The sequence below is a fragment of the Thunnus albacares genome, chromosome 24 (genome assembly GCF_914725855.1).
Source record: "Thunnus albacares chromosome 24, fThuAlb1.1, whole genome shotgun sequence".
Taxonomy (NCBI): domain Eukaryota; kingdom Metazoa; phylum Chordata; class Actinopteri; order Scombriformes; family Scombridae; genus Thunnus; species Thunnus albacares.
In genome coordinates, this window is record NC_058129.1 from 14,351,227 (window position 1) to 14,371,560 (window position 20,334).

Consider the following 20,334-nt stretch of genomic DNA (forward strand, 5'->3'; position numbering starts at 1 on the left):
CACATCTTATACAGCGTGTCCTCTCTCTCTCTCTCTCTCTCTCTCTCTCTCTCTCTCTCTCTCTCTCTCTCTCTCTCTCTCTCTCTCTCTTTCTCTTGTCTTTATCGGCTCAATTTAAATAAGCATAAATTATAACGTTGCCAGAGCAGTATTGATTCTACTCGGTCATATGCATAAATGTACAGTAGATAGAACATAATATAAGGCTCTCCTTTGCTCTCTCTCCCTCTCTAAGGGACAGTTGTAGGTCTGGCTTTGTGGTTTGTGTGATGGATTTCATTATCTCAATAGCTGTGTGTGTGTGTGTGTGTGTGTGTGTGTGTGTGTGTGTGTGTGTGTGTGTGCCACTGGGTCCAGAAAAAGGCCTTAACTGAAGCAGACAATGGTGGCCTTTCAGCATATTTTTTAATATCCTGCCCCTGTTGTCTCTCCCTCTCTTTTCCTCAGTCAGACATGAGAGTCCTCTCTCTCTCTCTCTCTCTTTTTCTCTCTCTCCTGATGTGTATGTGCCTCTCTCTATCACTCACTCTCCAAGCAGTGGATGGATGGATGAAGGCGGAAGCAGCAACAGTGGCAGCAGCGGCAGCAGGGAGGTGAGGGGGTGTAAAAAGCAGTGCCCCCCCCCCCTCCCATCAACACCCCCCTCCCCCTCCTTCGTTCTGCGCTTCAACAATAGCATTTGCATATTTTTATACTCTGTCTTTCCTTCTCTCTCTTTCCCCTTCTCTCTCTCTCTCTCTCTCTCAAAGAAAACAGCCTGAAGCGTGAATACTCCAGCAGCAGGCGTGCAGAGGAAAACGGAAGCTGGGGAGACGGCGTGTCCGCTTTTGCTGGGGGAGAGAGAGACCGTGCAAGTACACACACACACACACACACACACACACACACACAAACTCTCTCTCTCTCTCTCTCTCTGTCTCTCTCTCACTCACACACACACACACACACACACACAAGCTAAGGCCCTTACCTCCAGAGGTTGTGCATCGGTGGTGGAGGGGATGGGGGGGGAGGGGGTGCGGGACAGGGAGGGGTGTCACAGGAGGACAGAAGTTTGATGTGTGTGTGTGTGTGTGTGTGTGTGTGTGTGTGTGTGTGTGTGTGTGTGTGTGTGTGTGTGTGTGGTGCCAAGGGACTGTGGCTCTCCTGGAAGAGGAAGAGACAAAAAGAAAAACAGACATTAGAATCAGATGGGCACACTCTAAAAAACATAATCGTCAAACTATATTGAAATATTACACTATGAATACAGAAAACCAGCGCAGCAGAGTAACTAAGTACATTTACTCGAGTACTGCACTACAACAAACTATAATATTGAAGCACTTGTACTTTGCAGATTAAGATTTTGCATAAAAAACTATGCATTATTATAGTTCTACAACTATTTTTCCATGTAGTCATAATGGATAATTTATGTGACTCAGCATGAAATTTGGTGAAGGAGTAGATTCAACATGTTTTTGTCATAGCTCTTTTCACGGAGGCATATTTCGAGTGTTAGACAGTCTTATCCGGCTCTGCTCTGATTGGTCCAGTCTGGTAGTAGATTGATTCGTGATCAAGCAGATTGAAACCACCTGATAATTGAGTGTTTTCGTGTCTACATGTATTGCTTTTTCTGCTCCGCGGTGCCAGACGTTAAGATCAGAATGTTTCTCTATCAGACGTCATGAATCTGAATCTGAATCTATCACCACAGTCTGCAGATCTTTTGTCTGACTCCTGCGTTCAGTTTGGTTTTTGATCTGCACGCTCTCATCTCTCTCTAGATTAAAGTGCTCAGCGGTAAATGCAATACGTACAACCACGTAAAATGCTGTTTACATGTTAATGCATCAATAATATTAATCTGATAATATAATAAACAATAATTCTCTGAAATAGCACTCTGCTTAGTGAGCATTTTTCATACTTTTAAGCATATTTTGCTGATAATACCTCCTGTACTTGTACTTAAGTAAAATCTTCTGAGTACTTCTTCCACTCCTGAACAAAAATAGATCAAAACTACAGTTTCATGGTCTTTCACGTCACTTTTGAAGCTTCATAATCAGGAAAATCACAATCTGTGACATTTTCACATTTGGTACGAGGCTCCGTTTTTGCCAAAAAAACAGACGCTGGCTCATTTGTGCAGATATTTGTTGTTGTCCACTGCCTGTAGCTCAGCCTATATAGCAAGTTCATGAAAGCTTTTCCATTTGCTGTTCCAAACACACTCTCTGTCTGTGTGTCTGGCAGCTCTTTCCTGGGAACACAGTGTGTTTTCGGTTTGTTCAGAGTCAGCAGAAGAAGAAGAAGAAGAAGAAGAAGAAGAACTGTTGGCATAAAGCATTGATGGCCCTCTTAACTGCGACAGAAAACAGAACCAAAAGAAACTCAGGAAATGTATGTAAAAAGACAGCACAGTGCCACCCACACTGTGTGATTGACAGGTGATTTGTGGAGAGTGCAGTGCAGGAATGCAGTACTGTGGCAGTGAGCCTACAGAGATGGAGACAAATGTGCAAAATTAATTATTCCACTGATTCAAGTGACCAGTTTTGTTTTAAAATACCACGCCTTTTACCGTGGAAACTTCCTTAAAGTAGAGAAACTCAGTTGGAGACATGTCAAATGTTGAGTTTTAATCAGAAAATAGGAAACTAATTAGCTTGTTCTTGCAGCATTGGTGTGAATAGGCTGCTGAGTCAAGATGATTGTGTCCGAAAAAAAACAAACTACTCTTTCTTGTACAGTAGCAAAGATGACTGCCTAACATTGAGATCAACTATTTCCTCAAATGTTTTGCAAACAAATAGACGTTTTAAACATCAGAATACGTATCACAGCTCTGACATAGACTCCTGTGGGTGCATTTTTATCAGCATAGAGGAGACATACAGTCAAATTACTGGGAAAACAGAGCGGGCGTTACGTAACAGTGTCGTTCTGAGTTTTCGCCGGAGGAGAACACACAGGTTGGATAAATGTGGGCTAAACAGAGTTTCTGTGGCAGAAACCGAGGACGTATCGAGACGTGTGTTGCTCATTGTTGGGAGGATTTGTGTTTGCCAGCCAGTTTGTGGACCACTAATCCGAAAGGTCTACGACAAACACAGCCGCGCAGCGCACACCGGGGAGGACTGAATTTTAAAACACACACACACACACACACACACACACATACCCTCGTCTCACGCAGTCACCAACCACAGGCATAGCCGCTGAGAATTGGCCATGCTTTGCTAAGCTTTCGTCTCACACACCTACAATATGAAGGTTACAGTCTGAGAATAACAAGACGCGCAGCGCTGTGCAGAGGAGAGAACGGCGTGCTGCATGTAATTTCATTTTACATGACACCCTGCATCATCTCAAGTTCAGTCATACAAAGGAGGCGTCCCTGTGGAAGACCTTGATTTGGAGGTTGTGGGAACATAATACAAGCTTTCAGTCTTTTCTCCTGTTTTGACAATGAAGACATCCACATGAGCAGCGCACGCTTGTGTTGCTGTTCCAGGCGATATATATTAATACCAGCGTGTGCGGTGCCATATATTGCGTTAGAAAGGAACGGAAATGTTTTGGTCGACACATGACGTGTTGAATGCGACGCTACCTTTCAGGCAGGGTGAGAAATATATTTAAAATTGTGAAAACTAATTATATCAATGCAGAAAAAAACCTCAGAAGGGGCAGATTTAATGTGATCCTGCTCGGCTAAAAACAAATCCTGGTATTCATTTATGAAGAAAACACTCACCAAAGCAAGGCTAGAAACACACACACACACACACACACACACACACACACACACACATATATACAGTGCACATGTTCACACACAGTCATCGTCACTTCCTGGAATGATGAACTGACAGTGCACAACTCAAAGCCAAAAAGCTGAGAAGGATATTTGACTTGACAGTCCATGCTGAGGCAATTTTCCAACATGGTTGAACAACAAAGTTCTATTGTGCTTTATTGTCTTCGACTGTACTGTGCTGCATTGTTTAATTCTCAAAACTACGCTTCACTTATACAAACTTAAGATTCTCCTTCAAAGCAAAGCAAAAAAAAAAAAAAAACGAAGCTCTGAAAGGAAAACAGAGGGAAAGAGGTTAGTAGTGTAACACTTGAGTCCCCATCTCCAGTCTTGTGACATACAGTATTTCCTAACCCGGTTTGCAGTCCACACTAAGGCCTGCTGGTGAGTAATGTGTGGTGGGTGTGAGCTCAGAGGGTCGGCGGCCAGCATGCAATCCCCTCAAAGCCGCTTTTGTGATGCTGCTGGCTTGAACGCTCATGCCAGGCCTGGACGAAGAAGGAGGGAAGGGAAAGGGAGGGGAGAGGATGGGGAAAGGGGCTCTGTGAAGCAGGGAAGAGAGAGAGTGTGTGTGTGTGTGTGTGTGTGTGTGTGTGTGTGTGTGTGTGTGTGTGTGTGTGTGTGTGTGTGTGTGTGTGTGTGTCTATGTGTGGCCAATCGTTCTGCTATAGAGGCTCTGCAGTTGTCACACACCCAGAAATCACGTCTGGTGTCTGGAGTTAAAAGGTCATGAAGAAACTGAAAAGACTTGTATCAACTTCTGTCAGTATGAAGGAATTGCAACAGCATGCATTATAGTAATTACATGTAATTAATTCACAAATTATTGAGAAGGCTGGTGAAGTCCTGCAGAAACGTCTACTACAGATTTACTGTAGATAATATACAGAATATATCAGCATGTCACAAACAGTTTAGCTCAATAACTAACTAGCAAGATAATTTAGCAAAGTAATGTTAACTTTAGCATGTTTATTCCTCCTATACAATGAAATAATAACTTTTTATTCGTATATTAACTTTTCATCTGTATTAACAGACAGAAACACATGTCAAAACAATAAGATAACAGAAATTATGAAGAAAATACAAAAAAAAAAGGTTTGATTTAAAAAAAAAAGCTAAGATAATAATCAATCATTTAAAAAAGGCAGGGCACAGAATGATCGCTTTCTGTTTAGTTTATGAAAAATGAGTTTTTAACACATATTTAAAAGTTGCTGAGCGAGCAGACTGAACTTCAACAGGGAGATGGTTGCAGAGTTTAGAGGCCCGACTGCAGCTACTTCAGTTTTAAAGCCCCTGACAACTTGATTTCAAATCTTAAGTTTTTTTGTCAATGAAAATAAATATTCATGACTAAATAGGCAACATTTAAAGTTAAAGTTTAAGGGAAGAAACATCCTTTTTAAGAGTTTAATACTCAAAAACAAAGCAAACTCTCATCATGTTTTGATTCGAATATTTCTAAATCCTGACTGCTACACAGAAATATGTGACATCATCTTTTTCCAATCTTGCCCCGCCCCCTTTCAAATCAGAGAGAGGGACACAAACAAAAACAATAACACAGAAATCTGTCCTGAAATAACCAGAACTGTTCTAACTTTGGCAGACTACTGAGTGTTCATTTGATCATAATAAGAAGCTGATTGAGGAAATTTTGTTTTCACAGCCTTAAAATCTGGACTTTGGTACTGCTAGAACAGTTTTGTCGCAGGACGAGGACACTGAGTGCTTTAAAAGTATTAAATAAAACCTTAAAATCAGTTCCAAAATCAACTGTGAGTCAATGCAAAGCTGAAACAGCTCAAAAACTGACTATAATCATTGAACCTTACGGAGGGAGCCAAAGTCCTGCGAGTAGAAGCACAACCGGGGCTAAATAGCTCCAACATGGCCGACAGAGGGTGCATTGCATCACCTTAATGCCCTGTGTTGCAGTTGATATAGCTGCATGTTTGTAGCTTCCAGTTTATCCAGTCTGTATGTGTGTGTGTGTGTGTGTGTGTGTGTGTGTGTGTGTGTGTGCAAGAGCTGTAAGCCCAGGGAGGGGAAGAGGGAGAGAGTCATCTAGAAGAAGATGTATGTAAACCCATTTCCAAACAAATGGGCCTGACTGCACGGCAACGGGGAGAGGTGCCATAAGCGTCCGGCGTGCATAATGCCCGCATGAATCAAGACTTCCCGGCTGCTGAACGTGACCACACAAGCTTGTGTATGAATAGCACATGTCACCGGCGGTCGCATATCATCAACAACAGTCGCCGACCCCAACGGCAAGGCTCCCATTCTGAAGTTGAGAGTCACTGATCATTATTATAGAAGCCTTGAAGCTGGAGCTAGCTAGCCACACTCAGCCAGTCATACATGTTTATGTGTTGTGTGTAATGGAGAGACAGCGCCATATAACACATGCAAAACCTGCAGTTGCCGTCTACAAGGGGTCTCAAAGTGTGGCCTGAGGACACACAGGGGGCCCTCTGGAAGCTTTTAAAAGAACATACTAGTGTTTTTCACAAGCTTTAGCTCCTTAACTGCAAATTTATGTATATTTTTTGTTTTGTTTTTTTGATTATATTCTAATTCATGCGTCACAGTTTTGGAGTTTTGGGTGTATTTTTTTTTTTCAACTCCTCCAAGCAGCCATTTCTACGTGGTAAGAAAATCAATTGGCAGACTCTTGAAACTATTCATTCAGGTCATCTTACTGTGTTTTAGCATTCTGAATGTACGTTTGCTACCTTTATAGGCAGCCACTGGTTTCCATTCATTTCCATAAGGTGTGACAATCCACTAGCAGACTCACACTGCCTTCATTTTTTTTTTTTTTTTTTTTTGTCAATGTCATGTTATCCTCTCATGGTTATGCAGCTACGCACAGACTGATTTAAAAAAGTCTGCTTTGCATTACTTCACAACAGTAATGTAAAGAAATTAACACAGTTTTCATGTTTATTTTACACAACAAAGCAAGTTTGAAGAGTCTGCTAATAGGTTACCGTATGGAAATCAATGGCTACCTGGCACGATTGAAAAGATACATTAAAATGTATAAAACTGTGCGGCACGCTTTTTTAATAAAGACTAGCAATATTCAAAAGTATACATGATTTGTAACCGTCCGTATCGTACAGAAATGAATGGGAGTCAATGGATGCCTAGAATAGGAGAAATACATTCAGATATCTAAAATATAGCAAAGTACAAGTAGCTGTAATTATCCTATGTACTACTTATACTAGTAGTTGCAAAGTGTAAGTAGTACACAGGATAATTACACAAAATAAGAACTGTAACATTAAGTATCACTATTATAATAACCCCTCAAAACCATCTTGAATGTACAAGGGTGCAACAATGTATAAACAAGCAGTTGCCTTACATTTGTGCACATTTTTTTTAACCCTCTAAGTACTGTTTTTGGAGTTTAGAGTCCTGCATGTTCACATTCTTTACTTTCCACTGCATCCAACCAGAGCTGGTCCCATTAGAGCTGTAGATTTTCTGCTCATTTGCTAAGCATCATGGATTATCAGACAGACGCCCGGTACGTGATGGCGAACAGTTTGCGGCTGTCTATCTCTGCATATGCGTCCCACCTGCACCTTGACACATGTATACACTGTACAAACACACACACACACACACACACACACACAGAGGCTGGATGAACTAGAGCCAGATAGGCAGCTTTCTAAGTAGATACTGTATACATGTATGCATGGAAATGATTGCTACAGCTATAAATATGCATCTTTCTGCTCTTAGATGTGGGATATTAAAATACTTTTAGTGTAGTTCACTATTGTGCCTTCAACTCGAGACGCCTGGCTGAGTCGGGGCCTGGCCAGTGACTCCAGCCACCTCTTGAACCCCGTAGATACATACATGGCAGCAACAGTATGTGTTTGAGCAAGCATGTGTCTATAAACATACAACTGTGTTTGCATGCATTTGAGAGGCTGTGTGTGTGTGTGTGTGTGTGTGTGCTTCTGGGGGTGGCAGGGTCGCCTGCAACGAGATGCAACGAGGCCATCATTTATCTCTGATTGGGACGGAGGCAGGAACGTTGAATTCGCGCTACACTGCGGCGCCCATAAAGACCGAAGGACGACATTTCCTCCCCATTTCCCTCATGAATATCAAAGACGGAGTCAGCGCCACTGCCGCTGCCACCACCACAACAACAACACATAAGGAAAAATTACAGCCCTATTATTTTATTTGCATTACCTGTAATAGGCAGCATATTGGGTGCTGTATTTATTGCCTTATCAGCACCGGCTTGGCTGTAAACATTTGCTGATTTATTAGTCATCCGGGCTTTGCCCAAACATCACACGTAATTACTGAGCAAATAGCAGGAAGACCATATCAGGAATTTTTGTTGTTTTTACTACTTTGTGGGGTTTTACGATGGATTGACCAGACTTAGCGGAGAGAAAGCAGGCAGCTTCAGTGTTGGGGGGAGTTGATGCGTCTATCACAGATGAGGGATCTTAGAGGCTAGTTTTTCCTGCTGCTGGCCCAGACCCAGACATGCCTACAGCCTCTACAGGGAATCAGAGAATGGCTGTTATTTGTACAGCTCTCTATCCAGAGTCACTCCTATCAGGGATGTGGTTAGTGTTGTTTTTTCTCTACCTGAGCACCCGCTTCCATCCAATTATGCTGTTTGTCTTCTCAAAGGCCTCAATACCTCTAGCTTTGCAACCACCCCCCCCCCCCCCCTGCCTTCCTCCTCTTCTACACATACTACACATACTGTTCCACAAAGTTAGATAGAACTAGATCCATTAAGTTGGTGAAATGAGCAAAAAAAAAAAAAAAAAAAAAAAAAAAGTGCGACAGAGGGTTACCCTAGGTGCACCCGTTCTTCTGTTATCCAATTTTACTGGGATTTGGAGTGATTTGCGCCTGGTTCCCCGAGGGAAATAAATACTTTGATTAATGTAATCCTGGGCAGGGGAGTTGCCACAACCCCCCCCTCCCCATATCCTCAGGGAACGCCACTGTTTAACAAACAAAAACAAAAAGCAGAGAGACATGCACAGTGGCTACAAACCAGGCTGCTGAAGCAACTAGACTTCTATAGATTTGATTTCCTGCGGATTTAGTTTATTTATTAATTACGCTGCTTAATAACACAATATCATTCTTGATTAGCATGTGTAATACAGTCTAATAGAATAGAAAAATACCAGCGTGTCCGTCTACTGATTTGCATACACAATAACACTGTGGTTTGTTTTGATGCTGATGGAGGTGGGGGGGTGGGGGGAGGGAGGTGGGTGGATGGGAGGGGGGGGGGGGGGGGGGGGGGGGGGGGGGGGGGGGGGGGGGTGTTTGGGCATGTGTGTCCATGCTGATGTGTTTTACATCTGTGACTTACAGAGAGAGAAGGAGGGGATGTGGCCGAGACTGTGAGGCAACTAGCACCCAATGAGCGATGGTTGGAGGGGTGGGGTGAAGCTGAAGACTGACAGACAAAGTCCCCCCCACCCACCCACCTCCCTCCACCCCCCTGCACCCCAAACACACACACACACACCTCTCTCCTCTCTCTCCTCCACCTCTCTGACTCAGAAAGCTGCACTTCATCCTATCTTTGCCGATCCGTCACCTACCTCCTCACCAGCCGGCAGTAGTGGCTTTTTTTCTGTTTGTGTGTGTGTGTATGTGTGTGTGCGTATGTGTGTGTGTGTCATATAAGCACCTGCCTTTAGATTAGCCCACATAGATGTATCTTTCCCCTCCCTCGTGTCATTTTCTTTCATAAAAAACCAACCCCAGTGCAACTTTTGACCTTAATTCTCAAATTAATTCACACCTCAAATGTATGTTTAAAGCTATAATCTTAATACAAAAGGGACAAATTCTAATCTGTTGCTCACTCAAAATGAACATTTAATTAATTTAGTCTAACTGACACACCTTTCTCTGCTGAAATTTTTGACTTCATTGTTAAAAAAAAAAAAATCCATTACATTCATTTAATTTAACACTAAAACACACATCTGCTAATTAAAAGCACATCCTTGTCCTCTAAACTGCATTTCTCACACTGCACAACCACATTTCAGGCCAAATTATGACATCCCCATTGATTCCCAATCCAAAATCAATACCAGCTGATGTGCTGATACACGTCTGAGCCATGACTCATGGTGGAATGAGCACTGAGCACCAGTGGAGAGTCCTGTGATAACACTAAACATATAATCTTTACCTGCATGTCAGCCCATTTACAAGCTGTAGGCCCACAGCGCTGCACGGCTAATACAGGGCAATTACTAACCCCACGTACCGGAATAAGAGGTGTATATAACTCTATTGGCCTTTATTAATAGAATATTAATAAAGAGCCTCCGTCTCGTTTGAATGGGTTAAGAAAAAAATCCTATTCATGTCTGAAATTGAAGGCATGTTTAATGCTTACACTGATATTCAGTGTAGCCCATTTAATTAACGGTATAGTAGCTACATTATCATTTAAGTGCTCCAAGTTGGATTCGGCTTTAAATCAACGTTTGGCTTGACGTGAGAAACACTCAACGTATGTCGTTTCGGATTAGTGACTGGACCAAAGGGAAGAAAATAAATTATGTAGCCCATAGGCAACTTAAGTAGGCCATAATTAAAAACAGGCAGGAATTGCGTCAATTTAATCTGAATATTGTAACCAGGGGTGCAGTGGAAGCTACAAACTGCACCTTTTTTTTTTTCTTTTTTTTTTTTTTTTGGATGGAGGATGACATAAATCTAAATGTCACGAGGCGTCAAATTTATGGCAGCTGCAGAAAGTAGAATGAAAGTGATGAGAATGTGAGGATGTTTTATGAGGGAGAGAGAATTGATTCACGTATTGATGTTTTTTTTATTATTATTTTAGCATATATGGGTGTAATTATATCACATTTTAAAACAGCAGAGAATGAATATCTGATTTTTTTTTTAATGCAAAATAGCCTTTAGTGCGCGCTTTTGGAAACGTGCATGCAGGCTACTGAGTGCAAGTTCATGAAACCATCTTGATGAATTAGACAATCTGTTCCTGGAGGAATAAATAAATGGCCTCCTGCTACCAATAACCGTCACTGTTACACCATGACAGAATGGGTGCATAATGCAGAGTAATAACGCACAGTTGCTGCTTTGATGCTTTGTTGCTGCTGCTGCTGCTGGTGCTGCTGCTGCTGGTGATGATGATGATGAAGAGCAACACTGGATAGTGTAACACTGACTGGCCGGTCAAGCATGCAGAGAAATTGCAATGCACTAATTCCCGGGATGATTCATGAGTCCTGCCCAGCCTTCATTTGCTAATAATTCTTAAAGTCGCCGGTTAGTCATATGTTTCCACAAAGACCTGCTGGCTCAGACTTATGGCTTATAGGCTACTGCAGATGGCGACTGGCTTAAAACAGCGCGCGGGGCCTATCTAATCACAGGCTATTTGCATATCAACTAGGGCTGCGCTGTCATTGATAGGCTGCTGACACAGGTTTTTCTGATCAATACGAGCAAGTTTCTTTCTGATGGCGCAGGGTGGAATATGTGGAAAAGAATGATAATAATAATACATGCATGTAATAAAATCAGGGTAGGATGCCTTTTAAAAAAAATATGATAATTAATTTAAATTGCGTTTAATTGCCTTTGGGATTTAGTGATGTATTTGGATTCTGACATGCAGCTTCCTCTTCCAGAACAGGAAATAGTCACATGAATATATCAATACTGTACTTATTTATCAGTTTCAGTATGTGTGTCTCGACAGTAAGGATGTGTTTATCTAGTGACCCTTGGAAATATATTCCCCGTGCAAGTCATTTTCTTCCTCTAATCCACTGATATCTTAATTGCCAATCGTGTCATCCCAACATCCATCAATTCATGTCTGTTCTTGAAACGGTGATTATGAAGAAAAAAAAGAAAAAGCGAACACTAAGCTATAAGAAGCACCTGTACACTACAAAACGAGTTTCATTCAGTGTTCAGTCTTAAAATGTCACTTTTAACAACAAGGCCATAAAAAGAGACGACTTCAGTGCAAAACGACTTAATAAATCAAAAATCGGTTGAGTTGGATTTGAAATAGTAAAATGAATAAATAAGCTAATAAATAATAATACAAATGAAAGCAAATGTGACTTAAAATGCATATTTTTTTGCAGTGTAGTGTACATATTTACAGGACTTGCATCATGACTGAGCGCGACACCTGGCGGCAGTTATGATTTTTTTTTTTTTTTAATTTATGATGAAGCCAACAATGACTTCCTAAATCCATTTCACCTCAACCCTGACTGAAGCGACAACTGCTTCACTAGTAGATAAAGTAGATACTGAAGCTACGGACGTGTGTAGGATTGAAATACCTACCAAAAAAACATATGGTTTTCCTGCAACGCAGTTCACACTGTAAATAGAATAATAATCATAATTTTGAGCTCACTTCCATATGGAAAGTAGTGCGTTACGTTGGTTTATTTTAAAATATCGCGATATCTTGATCGCCTCTTTAACCAAATCTGCACCAATCATCATTTAGCTCAATAAAACCAAAAGTAAAATTTAGGATTTTCCAAGAAGTAACACGTGAAGCTGCTACAATCCAAGTGTGCTCATGTTGGCACTGGCGGAGTAATTTGCGTTACTGTAACGCGTTACCGCCCAGCACCGGTGCTGGCCCGGGACACCGAGGCGCTTTTCATCTCGACTCCAGTGCACAAACATACAGCTTAATGCGACTAGTGTTTCCCCCTTTTATTGAGCTCACCATGACTACCAAGTGCTGGGCTCAGAAATGCACTCCCCATCAATGAAGGAAAAGAAGTTAACCCGTGAGAAAAAAGAGAAAAAGAAAAAAAAATAACCCTCAGCAGCAAAGTATAAGTCTTCCTCCACAAATTCGGGTTAATGTGTGATAGATCTGATGGACCTTCACGTAAACGTAGCAGAAAGTTGTCACTGAAATGAAATGTTTGGAGCACCTAAAGAGCATGTTGCACTATTAAATAATTGTGACCAGATCTTTTTTTTTCTCTGCAAATAAAAAAAAAAAACGTTCATGCGCCCTTTGACTCCAAAACCCAAACAGCAAAATAAAGAATAAGCCGATCAGCATTCATTAAAGTCGCAGGATGTTTATAAGCAATCATGAGCTTTGTCTGTTCTTGATGAGTGCAGCTCAGTGCCGAGCTGACCGGCAGGCTGCTGCACGCAAACTTTAAACAAACTTTGCAGCGGCGAGATCGATTTATATTAAACGATTTCATATTGCTCTTGCCTACGCGATCCCTCTGGAGGATTCAACCGAGGGGTCTCTCTCTCTCTCTCTATCTCTCTCTCTCTCTCTCTCTCTCTCACTCCTCTCTCTCTCTCTCTCTCTCACCCTCTCTCTCTCTCCCTGCTTAAAATGTGATTGATTGCACTTTTCTCCGGTGGACATTCACTACAAAACAGCACAGCTTATCCATCTGCCCGCTATTTATATAAAAAGCAAAATAAAAAAAAAGAAAAGAAGCTGGAGCGCAAAAGCAAAAAAAAAAAAAAAAAAAAAAAGCGACGCACTTATCGATTTTTACGCGTTCATGGGGAAAAAAAAGGAAAGGACGCGCGTTTGTGATTCGGTTTTAAATATAAGTTATGAAGAAAATATGAGTGCATATCGGCGCAGAAGTGGGTTGAAATATTATTTAAAGCAATAGCGGATAGTCTATATGGAAGCATATCGCAGACACAGTGGAGCAATGCGCGAGAAGGCGATAAACTCAAACATTCCTCAAGCGTAAAAAAGAAATCCGCATAGATAATTGTTGACTTACCTTGTGTCCAAGAAAAGGGGAAATAGCTTCACATTGTTCATATGGAGCCTGTAAATGGTTATCTCCCTTTCCTACGACTCGGTGCTCCCTAAGATTTTCTTTCCTCTGCCTCAACTGAGCAGGAGCACTCCTCGGCTCCCGCTATTATTTTCACTAAAATATATGAAAATTTATGCAAATGAAAATCAGCACTAACTGTTCGTCTCTTGTTATACTTGGGGATGATTTTTTTTTTCCTCTCCCCCCTTTCTTTCTTTCCTTTTTTTTTTTTTTTTTTTTTTTTTTTGTGCATACAAAATAAATGAACTCCCCCAGCAGGGAACTTGGGGACCTTTTATAATAAGCAAATAAATAATAAACACATCATATATCAGAGAGGAGTGTTTTTCATCGCCGCACGGTGATTTCGGGGAGCATTTCTAGAAATGCCTTTTTGACTCCCCTTTTATATGAATTATATATATTTTTTTATTTGGAGAGTTATCTTTTGCAGGGAGCCCTCTTCTCTGCATATGTACCCTTGGTGTCACGTTTCTGCTGGCCGCCTGAGACGCCCTTTCAAAGCGTGCAGTGTGGATTGAACAGCAGTAATTTAGACAGAAATCCTCACTGTATATTAATGAATAGAGGGCCCCATGGCTCTGGCCCCTAGCCTGCCTATTCAATGTAAACAAATCCACGAGGCTCCCTCGGTTTTGAGCCCAGTCCAAATTAAATCTACTGGGATGCGAAGAGGAGGAGGAGGAGGAGGAGGAGGAGGGGGGGGGGGGGGGCACTGGCATGGAGTACACAGCTACTCCACTGCCTTATATTTGCCCCCTTAAATCCCTTCTGCAATAAAATCTTTGCGTCATCTTTGATTTGGGGAGCTTATGTGACAGTGTTTGGGGTTAACGCGTGACATGCAGTTCTAACCTGCATACAAAGTACAGTTAATCCTGTCAGGAGGAATCGCCTGCCAGGGGTGAAGGCCTGCGTTGTTCTGGCCAGGTGGACGCAGCAGGGTGCAGACACCCTAAACTCAGCCAATGGGTGCAGTGGGAGCTACATATCTGGCACTTATTACCACCCATGGGTGCGTCCAGAGGCGCTAGGGGTCCCACGAAGACCAACAAAAGGCCCCATTCAGCTGCGGGGGTTGTGTGGTCATCTTTTAGGGATGATGTGTATTTTAAGGGATATATCTGTAGTTTTTTTGTTTTGTTTTATTTTTTAAAGCAGACGTATAAATCCCCACATGGATTGCTCAATTTGCCCTTATTTTGGTTGCCACTTTCTCTTCCACTGTGCTTCACTGAGGTTGCCTGTGCGCGGCGTTTCCGCATGGAAGCATCCCCGCAACCTTTGTGCGTTAACTCCTGAGGAGCCGAGGCGCAGGAAGGGTGGTGGGAGGAGGGCGGGGGGGTGGAGGTGGAGGTGGTAGTAGTGTGCACTGGCTCATGGCTGCACTCAGATCATGACATTCACTTCCGCTCTCTGTTTATGTGTTTTACATTTTATATATGCTGCTCTCAGCTGCACGGAACAGAGAGTGATTTGAGGTCAGTTTAAGGTGCAGTGTCATGTTTTTTTTTTTTTTTTTTAGAGAGAGAGTTAAAAATCCTCAATCTTGCAAGAATGTTTCACCTTCATATGCTCATAGAAATGTTGACAAAAACATTTACACCTAATCTGTCCATGTAGGTGAATATAACAAGATAAAGTATCATTGAGGGAACGTTTTTTCTTTCTTTTGTCATCCAAAGTCCTTCCAATATTTTTACACGTGTCCCTCAGGTCAGACTATCAGGAAATTATAATTGTTACCAGTAGATCTGATAGTGTCTAATGCGCAGGCACGTTTTGACTAAACTCTCTAAATGTTTGTAACTAGAATTAAATTCAGTTTACGCGCCTTTTTATGAACTAATTTTAGTTTATTTGTCAACGTAAGCTGACATGAATCTTAATAACATGCCTTTATGTCATGAATTAGACTGTCAAACAGGTGCATTTCTATACAAATAAAGAGGAAAACATGCAGGACATTGAAGCTTCTCTGAGTAATATTAAAGTTTATCCTGATTCATGATGGTCACAAACTAGAGGTCACAGTTTATCGACCTTTTTTTTTTATTTACTCCCTCATCTCCTGTTTGTGTACTAATATCTCAGCACTATTTACTACCAAGTTGTGTTCCCCGTTTTGTTTGGACTGCAATTAAAAATCAGCCAATTGGAACAGCCGGAAGGAGGGCTCGTGCGCCTGGAGCAAGGCTGGCGAGACCTGCCAATCACACCCCGGGTAACCAATCAACGGGGACGCACGGGGGTAAACATCCGCGCGTCGTCGGGCTTGGAGGGGGGCGGGACTACTCGGCCTGTCAGGGGGAGAGAGAGAGAGAGAGAGAGAAAGAGATATAGAGAGAGAGGTGGAGAGAGAGAACAAGCGAATGAGAGAAGAGGCTTGCAAGCAGCGCCGTACACTGTTATACTGGATTGTACTTCAACGGGAGTTTGCGGTTTGGCAGGTTTATATACATCAAAACAGAACAAAGAGATAGGCTCTACAGTGCTATAAAAGAAGAGAGAGAAAAGAATAAAGCGAGGGAGAAATCTCAGCGACTGAATTACAAAAGAACTAAGGACACTCTGCTAATGTTTTTCACATCCAAAGGGGACATAAACTGGGACTTTGTACATTGTGGAGAATTTGCGAGGCTTTTTTGTTTTTTGCGACCACCAAAAGTTTGTTTGGGACGAGGCTTTTTCCCCTGTATATTTGAATTTTAATGCTCACAATTTCATCCCGGTGCAAAACTTTCCAAACGGACTGCACATGGTTTCAAAGGGCTTTTGAAAACCTGGAATTTTATCCTCCGATATCCATGCAGAAGTGTTTGAACTAGAATGTTGTAAATACATGCGGATTTTATTCAGCTTTTTGCCACCGTTTTTGAAGCTTTTTTGCGTTTTTTTTTTTTTACGCACGTCGATGGTATTTGCCAAAAACCTACCCATACTTTTAAAGTTTGAATAATTCATGAGATACAATTTGCCTGCTCGAAAGAAGTGACTGTAAAAAGGGAGGGGGGTTATCCACAAACATATTCATAAGGGTTGACGGAATGGCCACCGCGGCTTCCAATCCTTATCTGCCCAGCAATAGCATCTTATCGTCCGGCTCCATCGTGCACTCTGACTCCGGAGGTGGTGGCATGCAGCCGGGCAGTGCTGCGGTTACCTCGGGGTCTGGGGGCTACAGGGGAGACCCCTCAGTCAAGATGGTACAGAGTGACTTTATGCAAGGCGCAATGGCAGCGAGCAACGGGGGACACATGCTGAGCCATGCCCATCAGTGGGTGACATCCCTCCCGCACGCCGCTGCAGCCGCAGCAGCAGCCGCGGTTGCTGCGGCTGAAGCCGGATCGCCCTGGTCGTCGAGCCCCGTCGGGATGACGGGCAGCCCGCAGCAGCAGGACGTGAAAAACTCCGGCAGAGACGATCTGCACACAGGCACCGCGCTGCACCACAGGCCCCCTCACTTAGCTCCCCACCAGACTCACGCCGGGGCTTGGGGGAGCACGACTGCGGCTCACATTAACTCCATATCCGGGGGGCAGCAGCAGCAGCAGTCGCTGATCTACTCCCAGCCGGGGGGGTTCACTGTGAACGGGATGCTGAGCCCGGGAAGCCAGAGCCTGGTGCACCCAGGCTTGGTGAGGGGGGACACCCCGGATCTGGACCACGGCAGCCACCACCACCACCATCACCACCAGCATCCGCATCACCAGCACCACGGCGGAGTCAACAGCCACGACCAGCACTCGGACGACGACACGCCGACCTCGGACGACCTGGAACAGTTCGCCAAGCAGTTCAAACAGCGGAGGATCAAACTGGGCTTTACGCAGGCGGACGTCGGCTTGGCTTTGGGCACCCTGTACGGGAACGTTTTCTCTCAGACAACCATTTGCAGATTCGAGGCTCTACAGCTCAGCTTCAAAAACATGTGCAAGCTCAAGCCTTTGTTGAACAAGTGGCTTGAGGAGGCCGATTCGTCCACCGGCAGCCCCACCAGCATCGACAAGATCGCGGCGCAGGGGAGGAAGCGAAAGAAGCGCACATCCATCGAAGTGAGCGTCAAGGGGGCTTTGGAGAGCCACTTCCTAAAATGCCCCAAACCTTCGGCCCAGGAGATCACCACCCTGGCGGACAACTTGCAGTTGGAGAAAGAGGTGGTTAGAGTGTGGTTTTGCAATAGGAGACAGAAGGAAAAACGGATGACGCCCCCAGGAGTGGCACAGACGCCGGAGGATGTGTACTCTCAGGTCGGCAATGTGAGTGCAGAAACACCGCCCCCCTCCATGGACTGCAAAAGAATGTTCAGTGAAACATAGAACAGCACACAAGAATATTTTATATGAAATTAAACTGATTAAAAAAAAACACACAGACTATCGCCAAGATAGCCAAAATTTTTGATACTGTGATTGTGAGGGAATATGAATGAGACTGCAAATGTGTTATCTATTTTTCACCAGAAAAAAAAAGAAAGAGAAAAAAAAACAAAACAGCAACCTTTTCCCCCCCTTTTTCCTCCCAAAACTCCCCCCTTCAGAAAACGCAACCGTTAACCTTCTTCCAGGCCCTAAAATGTCTTAACCTAAAAGGTTCCTTCTGCTTTTTTCTTTCAGGGGCATTTTTTAGTAGATTACTTAAAAGATGCAAGTGAAGCGAGCGACCAGAGGGTGACAACTACAAGTTCATTCCACCAGGTAATTTTGGCGCATTAAAACACATCCAAGAGGAAACCAAGTATTGTTTTTATGATTTTTTTTTTTTTTTTTTTTTTTTTTTTTTTGCTCTTCCCTCCTCCAACAAAAAAAAAAAGAAATATTCCCCATCATTATCCTGTGTTTGATTGAAGAAACAAAGGAGCAGGCATTTTGTATATTTAGAAATGGGACTCACCCCCCTTCCTCCTCCTCTGCCTCCTCATCCTCCTCCAATGCCCAACAATAAGTGAGGAGGGGGGGAAAAAAAAAAAACTGCAACAAAATGAAGAAGAGTGACATCCACGAAGCTTCCATCATGATTTACAGCGATTTTTATATTTTTTTCCTGAGGTGGACTGCATGGTTTCATTCACACACACACACACACAAGGAGGATTAGGGATATTTTTTTTTCTTCTTCTTCTTCTTTCCTTCTCATGTTGAGGCCCTCATGAGAGAAAAGACAACCAGGACCAGGACTGTCTCCCCCTCCCCAACCAACCAACCAACCAACCAACTAACCCCCGCCTGATCTCAAAGATCACCCTCTTATTTTTTCCTTCACATGGGTTTTTTTTTTTATTTTTTAAATTTCTGATTATTTAAAGGACTTTGACGCCGTGAGTGGATTCCCCTTCTCTCCTTTCTTTTTTTTTCCTCCCAACAAATAGAGCATAAGACATTTGAAAAAGACTTCAGCTGCACTTATTTGAGAAAAAAAAATCTGAAAATCTGTTGCCAAGTGTGACTGAGTGGGTGCTGTGGATATACTATTAATGCTGCCCTTTCTAAGCAGTATTCTTTGGTAGGTTTTAATAAACAAAACTCTGTAAAGCCGGCAATATAGATCACTAGATCAGATACTGATCTGAGTTATTTACTTTATATTTTTCATCAGAATGATTTGTTTTAATATTTTATTCGGAATACATATGAATTATTCCAAACGGTAATTTATTTCTCCCCCCCCCCCCCAGGAACTTGTGTAAGATGCTTTCCCTTTCTTGTTTTAATTTCTCCTTATTATTTCCTTATTTTTTTTTCTTGTTGCCCTTATTTGTTTAATTTTGTATTATCGTTTCTAAAGGAGCACAAATCATCATAAGCTGACATTGACCGTTGTTAGGTAATAAGGGTATATTTTGATGTGATAATTTGATTGTAATTTAATTTCAGTAGTGGTTCCGTACGAGCTGATTGAGACACAATAAATTTGTTAGAATGAAACGCAGTCATCTTGTGTTTTGGAATTTATATTCTATATATATATATATATATTTATATATTGGGGGCTGTTTGTTTGGAAAGCATGTTGTGCTATTTATTTATTTTCATTTGTGCATGCACAGCAGCAGAAGAGGCTAATGAAGAAAATGGTGGACTATTTTGTCCCAGATGAAGCTGCGAGCTAATAATAACCTCTATCAGAATGATGCAGAACAAAGCTCTTTGTGTGCTGTAAAAATGAAAATACTTCACTTTAAAAAAAAAAACAACATATTTTTATATGCTTAAATATAAAAATATATGCTGTCGTATTAATAGAGCGTCGAGGTTATTCCCTAAGCTTAGATAAATGTCCAGCAGCGTTGTTATCATCATCCCATGACTGTATATTACCATTTAAATGAAACATCGCGGTCACTTGCAGGCCTGCACAATGGCTCGTCTGTTTGTTTACATCTGCTGCCTCTTCAGGCCTTGGGCACAAAGCAGGAGCCTTAACCTCAGCCTGCAGGATGGAGAACAGGCGAGTCTGATTTATATTTTGTGAAGAAAGAAAGAAAAGGGAAAAAAAAAAAAAATTAGGGAGCATCAACATTTGTTAGACAAAAATCAAACGCATAACAGAGGACGCGCCTGCTGTTATTGAGGCGGTTGATAATGTCCTGGCTGCATGTTATGTAATATTTACGTTGCAGCTTATAGTCCA

General features: G+C 42.4%; 1 protein-coding gene across 12 annotated transcripts in view; it reads left to right on the top strand.

Annotated features, from left to right (window-relative positions):
• The window catches only part of pou3f3b (POU class 3 homeobox 3b), a 185,543-nt gene that overhangs the window by 157,822 nt on the left and 7,387 nt on the right, over window positions 1-20,334 (top strand). For 8 of the 12 annotated variants that reach the window (XR_006400989.1, XR_006400986.1, XR_006400995.1 and 5 more), the window contains one exon: window positions 750-854. The exons of 1 other annotated variant lie outside the window; for it this stretch is intronic. Coding sequence is in view for 2 of the 11 variants with exons in the window: in XM_044345180.1 (XP_044201115.1) it covers window positions 16,752-17,963; window positions 18,321-18,401; window positions 18,518-18,547 (1,323 nt within the window). In the remaining 9 variants the exon portion in view is untranslated. Of the gene's footprint in view, window positions 1-749; window positions 855-15,082; window positions 17,964-18,320; window positions 19,633-20,334 lie in introns of those variants that run through there. 3 more of the 12 variants (XM_044345180.1, XR_006400987.1, XM_044345181.1) reach the window with 3 other exon arrangements.